The sequence below is a fragment of the Lactuca serriola genome, chromosome 2 (genome assembly GCF_051521515.1).
Source record: "Lactuca serriola cultivar US96UC23 chromosome 2, Lser_US96UC23_V15, whole genome shotgun sequence".
Taxonomy (NCBI): domain Eukaryota; kingdom Viridiplantae; phylum Streptophyta; class Magnoliopsida; order Asterales; family Asteraceae; genus Lactuca; species Lactuca serriola.
The window spans coordinates 228710170-228716373 of record NC_136409.1 but is presented as its reverse complement, the minus strand read 5'-3'; the positions used below and the strand labels follow the sequence as shown (position 1 = coordinate 228716373).

The window sequence follows — 6204 nt, the reverse complement described above, 5'->3', positions numbered from 1 at the left end:
ATTAAACCTCTACTCAAATTTGTCTTACAAATCTGATTTTCAAAAAATTACCGATGGAACCTTGGTCTTATATAATCGACTTTATTATTATTATTATTATTATTATTATTATTATTATAGTGTGTTTTATTAATGAGAAATTAAATATTCTCCTAGTTTTTGTGTCTACTATATTTTAGACGGTGATATATTTGTTTTTTATAATTATTTAATAAATGTAAAAAAGAAAAGAAAAAAAAAGGATTGCATGGAAGTTAGAAGGTGTTCTAACATGTTATTTTGGTGTTGCACACTTGGCATTATAACACCCACCATATACGACTAAAGGGGTGTTTGGGATATCTTTTTTTGAGAGGGCAAAAGAACTTTTGGGAAAAGATAACAAACAAAAGATGTATGGGGAAAGCTCCTTAAAAGCTCCTTTTGGATTTTTTAAAGAATGAAAACTGACTTTTTAGAAAAGTCAGAAAAACCTAACTTTTTGGAACTTTTCCAAAAATTCTTTTCCCCTTGAAAAGATACCACACACCCCTAAGATGGTGAGGTGTAAAACTTTTAGGTATAAAAGACCTGTTTTTTTTTTTTTTTTTTAATTTGGCCCCAGGCCTATAATAGGTTTAGACTTCAAGGTTTAATGCTTAAAGCTTTGTTTTTGGCTCCTTTATAGTTTGGGCTAATTTCGTTTTAGCCCAAGCTTTGTTTTGGGTTAAAGTAGAAGATACTAAGAATTTCTTCTCCATATTCCCTAACATTCTGTTTGATTAATACATTTTGACATTGGTCTAGTCTATTTCACGGGGATGGGGTCCATGAGCCTCTCTCAATTGAACTACACATACTTTACATTTTCTAAGCAGCATAGAATCGATGCTGAATTAATGTGTGGAATTTTCTCACCTACTATTCAATGAAACATGTTAGTATTTTTCTCAAAATCTCAATCCGGAGCATTGATTCATTTAGAAACATTTTATGTTTATATTTTAGTGAAATGCTGCATCATTATAAATGAAATATTGCAACATTCGCTGTAACATAGAAAATGAAAACAATATCACGATACCACATGAGTGACTCCAATACTCATAAGTTGCTTGTTAAAGTTGTTAATCCTGAGAAGTATATTGCTTTTGGGCGGTTGGTATTAAGAAGTAAACCTGTTAAATACCGGACAACCGACACATCTACTTTGCCGTTTAAAAAGAAAACATTAATCATACACATTTAAGATCGACTATTAATTTTTGAACTACTTTGGCTAATGTCATTTTCACATTTAATGTCTGCAGACATGACTAGAACTAATTAGATGTCTTGAATTGAATTTTAATACTATCGGAAACATAAGAAGAATAGCAGTATGTAATATGTATACCCCAAAAAACTGAACATTACCATTTATTTACCAACATGGTCAAACATTAAATCCCATTGCTTAAATTAAATTAAACATGAACAAATCTGGTCAAACTTTATGTTACTTACATCTGTATAAAACTGTTTATGAAAAATTTCTGTAGAACTGTTATTCTTCACCTACACTGTCCCACACCCACATCAAAGCATCATCTCAGTAAGTAAATCATGTACAAGAGCCAAATCCATAGTGAAATTAAAAACAAATATACCACACCATATCCATTAGTATGTGTTGATGAAAAATTGATTTGGAAAGTCAGCGTAGTTTCCTATGGGACTTGAAACGAGAAGGGGGTGAGGGGGAATATTCCACAGGTAAAGGTGGTGGCTCTAGATCCCCAGAGAGCATAGCCACTACTTCTTTCATAGAAGGCCGAAATGCAGGTGACTTTTGTAGGCAAAGAAGTGCAACTTTAATACAAACTAAAGCTTCATCCTTATCCAAACTATCAACAGATTGATCCACAAGATCAAGAAGCTTCCCTGCACGTGCAAGATGACGTGCCCATGATAAAAGATTTGCCCGTTGAAATTCCGACATTGGGGATCCAGTCACTTGTAATGGCCTCCTTCCAGCAATCACAACTAACAGTAGAACCCCAAAGCTATAAATATCACACTTTTCTGATAAATCACCACCACATGAATACTCAGGGGCAACATAACATACAGTTCCCCTCATGCTTGGTGTACTGCTAATGCCGCCACTTTTGGGTATCTCACCGCTTACTGAGTCATGACTGGTGTGGCGTTGCCGCCATAGTTCACCGCTGAATCCATCTAACCACCAATCCATGCTGCCTCTGCTACCTCTGCTTCTGCTTCTGCTCCGCTTCTTTCTGTCCATGTACATTTCATCATCTTTTGAAAAGCTATCAATATTGATGGATTCGTTTCTCTGTTTCTTCTTGTTCTTCTTTTTCTTTTTTGCCAGTTCTTCGCTGTATTCCTCCTTCCACCATTCCCTGGCTGGTCTTCTTTTCTGTTTCTTCACGTTCTTGTCTTCATCCAATGACATCCACCAATCGAGTCGCTTTTTGTTCTTCTTTGGCTTCTTCTTCTCTGATTTTCCTGTTTGAGTTGCACTGGATGAAGCTCCGGCTGTGATCCATTCGGTTTTTGGTCTCTCTTTTTTGATTTCACTCCCAATCCATTCCATCACGTAATCCTTTACACGTCCTGATTCAGACATGCTGTTGTCTTGTTTCCACCACCAATCCTTCCCTGACATACTCTTCTTTCTTGTCCTGCTTTTCTTCAAAGTCGCACCACCGCTCTCCAGGCTTATGGCATCCAGATTTCCCTCTGAGAAACTCACATCACCTACTGGACCTGTTTTTGGCGATTGGATGAACGTCTCTGGTGATGTCTCAGCAATCGGAGCTGTAACAAAACTTTCAGGTGATTGATCCGGAACTATACCAAACTCTTCACAGACTGTGGTGGTTGCCAGACTCTCAGTCTCCTCGAAGACTGATCCGTTATCCTCCATTATTGAATTACCTACCTTTTTCCCTTCCTCGATCTTACTATTCAAGTCAATTCGACATTCGTCTTCTGGTTTTAACCTAGCTAAACCAAAATCCCCAATCTTCGCATTGAAATTATGATCTAAGAGTATATTACTAGGCTTTATATCACCATGAATAATTGGTGGATCACAATAATGATGAAGATACTCGATACCTTTAGCGATATCAATTGCAACCGACAGCCGCTTTTTCCACTCCTTTAGCTCCGGAGACTTGCGATGAAACAAGCAATCTTGTAAGCTTCCGTTAGTCATGAGCTCATAAACAAGCACCATTCGCCGTCGTCTCCTATCGGAAGAAAAACCAACAACGGAGAGGATACGATCAGAATCGATTTTTCCGGCAAAGAAGAGCTCGTTCTGAAACTCGCGCTCGCCTTGGAGAGAACCGGCGTCCATGACCTTAACCGCAACATCCTGGACCTGGTTATTAATTAGGGTTCCACGGTAAACCGAACCGAAACCGCCTTGACCGAGGCGGTTTGAGGGGGAGAAGGAAGAGGTAGCGCGGCTGAGCGCCGTATAGGAAAACTTGTGTGGTGGTTTAGAGTCGGAAGGGGCGGTGCGTTTTCGTGTTGTAAACTTGCGGAAGCAGAGGGTTAGGGCTATGAGGAAAGAGAAAGCAACCGCTAGCGGAGGAGCAAGGCGGATTTGGTGCTGGTCAGGTGGCTGTGGCTGTGGAGATGGAGACGGAGACGGAGGCGGAGGTAGTCGAGATGGCATGATGAGAGAGAGAGAGAGAGAGAGAGTAATTACATGGACAGCTATACGACTATCTAAAGATCGGATCAGAGCAGGATCTGTGTGTTTTTGACTTCCCTTTTCTCTTCTTCCCAATACCAAATGCCAAAAACCCTTTAATAAATATATATTTATAAAACGTAATTCCTATTTGTGTTGTCTTTTTTATTTATCTTTAAAATGTAATCCAAAGAATAGTAATTGTTTATTTAGAATATATATAAGAACTATTTTTTTTTTCTTTTAATTTCAATTCAGTTAACAATATTGAAAATTATTAATATACAATTAAATCTGGAAGAAAAAAATTACTTTGAGAAATATGGAATGTATTTGCGTATTCTAATTTTTATAGTTAATTAGAATAAAATTGGTATAATTTGGTTGAGGCTTTGTTTTTTACATAACTTCATATAAGATACTTCCTTTTTTTATAAAGCTACTATCTTTGTTTTTGATATACTTTCCAGTGAAGATAATTACTTTATAGACCAAATTATATAACTCAAAATATGAATATTATATTAATACAAAATAAACAACGAGTGAAACTCACAATTAAAACATTAACACAGTTAAACGTTGAGCGTTCAAATAATCAGAACTTGAATTTACATAAATGGTTAGAAGGACCAATTATATTACTATTAGGAAGCAATCAAGGGCTTTGCGTTCTTCATTTAATAATTCGATTTGGGATTAATTTAACATTTTGACATGGTCAATGATAGTGCCTGCTATTGACCTGTGTAGCATGCTCAATACTCTTCCTAAATCTAATTATTTTATTTTTGACAAATTTTTATTTGACTTTCAAAACTGAAATTATTAGGATGTACAACATTATATTAACAAAAGATACATATTATTACAACAGATCTGTTTAAAATTTTTGACTTGTATGTTCTTCATAACTATGACAGCGATATTATATATTTAATCTAAGGTTACTAGGCTGGCATGTCGTTTTTTTATGCATTTGTTATACGAGATGGACAGTAAATGAATACCTAACTAATTAACAAATTATGTATTATAAATAACATTAATAATACGAATAATGAAACAGAGGCAAAATTTTGTTTTATATTGAGTGAATCTCAAGAGTCTAGCCCATCGTCTCTTACCTTAATTTGTTATAAAATACTATGATTTTTATATTATTGCCATAATCTCAATTTATGTCATTTCAAACTAAAATTATCATGTTCTATTTTTTGTAACAAAAGATACTTTAGACTTAAAGCGTTATACATATTCTAGTTGGTTTTCATATTTTATTTACATCAGAAATTACGTATTTAGATTATTATTATGTTCTTATTAATATTTGGTTAATTACTCATAATATGACGTAACCTCTAAGTTAGAATGATTTAATAGCGTGGCTGTAATTAAGTTTGGCCTTTGGGGCAACTTATAATAATTCTAAACAATTCCACACCGACTACGTCCTTTTATTATTATTTATTTATTATTATTCATTTTAAATTGGAAATAAATGTGATTAATTTTACAACGGGCAGTTGGTGAGGTGTGAAATATCCACTCTCTTTATTAACTTTCTTCACCGAATCTAATTACCTAAATTCAATTGATGGGCTATTCATTTATTTTGGGACACGTATTTCATAAAGTAGTATATTTAATTTTTTTGTTTAACTACGTGTAATTAGGCGACATAATAATTATTCTGTTAAATGTGATATTCTGTTAAAATGTGATTTATTTTCGAGAGGGCCATAAAAAGGGAAAGAGATGGAGGGAAAATGAGAGAAAGATTGTTAGAATCAAAATATGTGAGAAAGCAAACAAAAGAAAGGTCTTTTTAAAAGAAATTAAAACATAACCGTGTTTTTTAAAAGATGTGTTTTTAGACATATAACAAGGCATTTTGAGACATATGATCTCAAATTTCACATATAATAACATTTAATTAAAAAAAAATTCTAGCTAGAAAAGAAGAAATAAAGAAAAGAAAAAGTGGATAGAAGAGAATAGGATGCTTTAACTTTAAGTTCTAGAAACTTAGATAATTAAACCTTTTGATCTTTTTTTATCACACAGCCTTTTGAGGATCAAAAACAAAGGGGGCAATATTCCTGCAGATGATTTAACAATAAAAAAAAGTAACAATGATGCCCCAATCAACTTTAATGGGTAAAAAGTTGGGCCAAATTTTGAACTTGGATGATTTCTTGCTCCGACTTGTCACAATCAAACTCTTCCTCAAACGAATCACATTCTAACTCATTGATTTTCTCACAGAAACCACGTTTTATGCGATGTGTAATACAAAACTCTATTGCATGTCTTCCAATTTTGAATTCAAACTTAGTTTTTGTTAAGTTTTCTAAAATTTACCAAAAAGGCCAATGAAATTTGTACTGATTTTGATTGAAAATTTTAGTCTTTAAAATATAAAAAAGTTATAATTCTTGTTTTACATAGAATTTGGAATAATTAATATTAACTGAAGTTGACCGATATGCATAATTTGTTGTGTCTTATTT

General features: G+C 33.9%; 1 protein-coding gene across 1 annotated transcript; it reads right to left on the bottom strand.

Annotated features, from left to right (window-relative positions):
- Window positions 1-1372: 1372 nt before the first annotated feature.
- LOC145088795 (Protein kinase superfamily protein) lies at window positions 1373-3781 on the bottom strand. The gene has a single exon (XM_079027200.1). It carries the CDS (start codon window positions 3671-3673, stop codon window positions 1676-1678), a length of 1998 nt encoding a protein of 665 aa, XP_078883326.1. The 5' UTR covers window positions 3674-3781; the 3' UTR covers window positions 1373-1675.
- Window positions 3782-6204: the final 2423 nt, after the last annotated feature.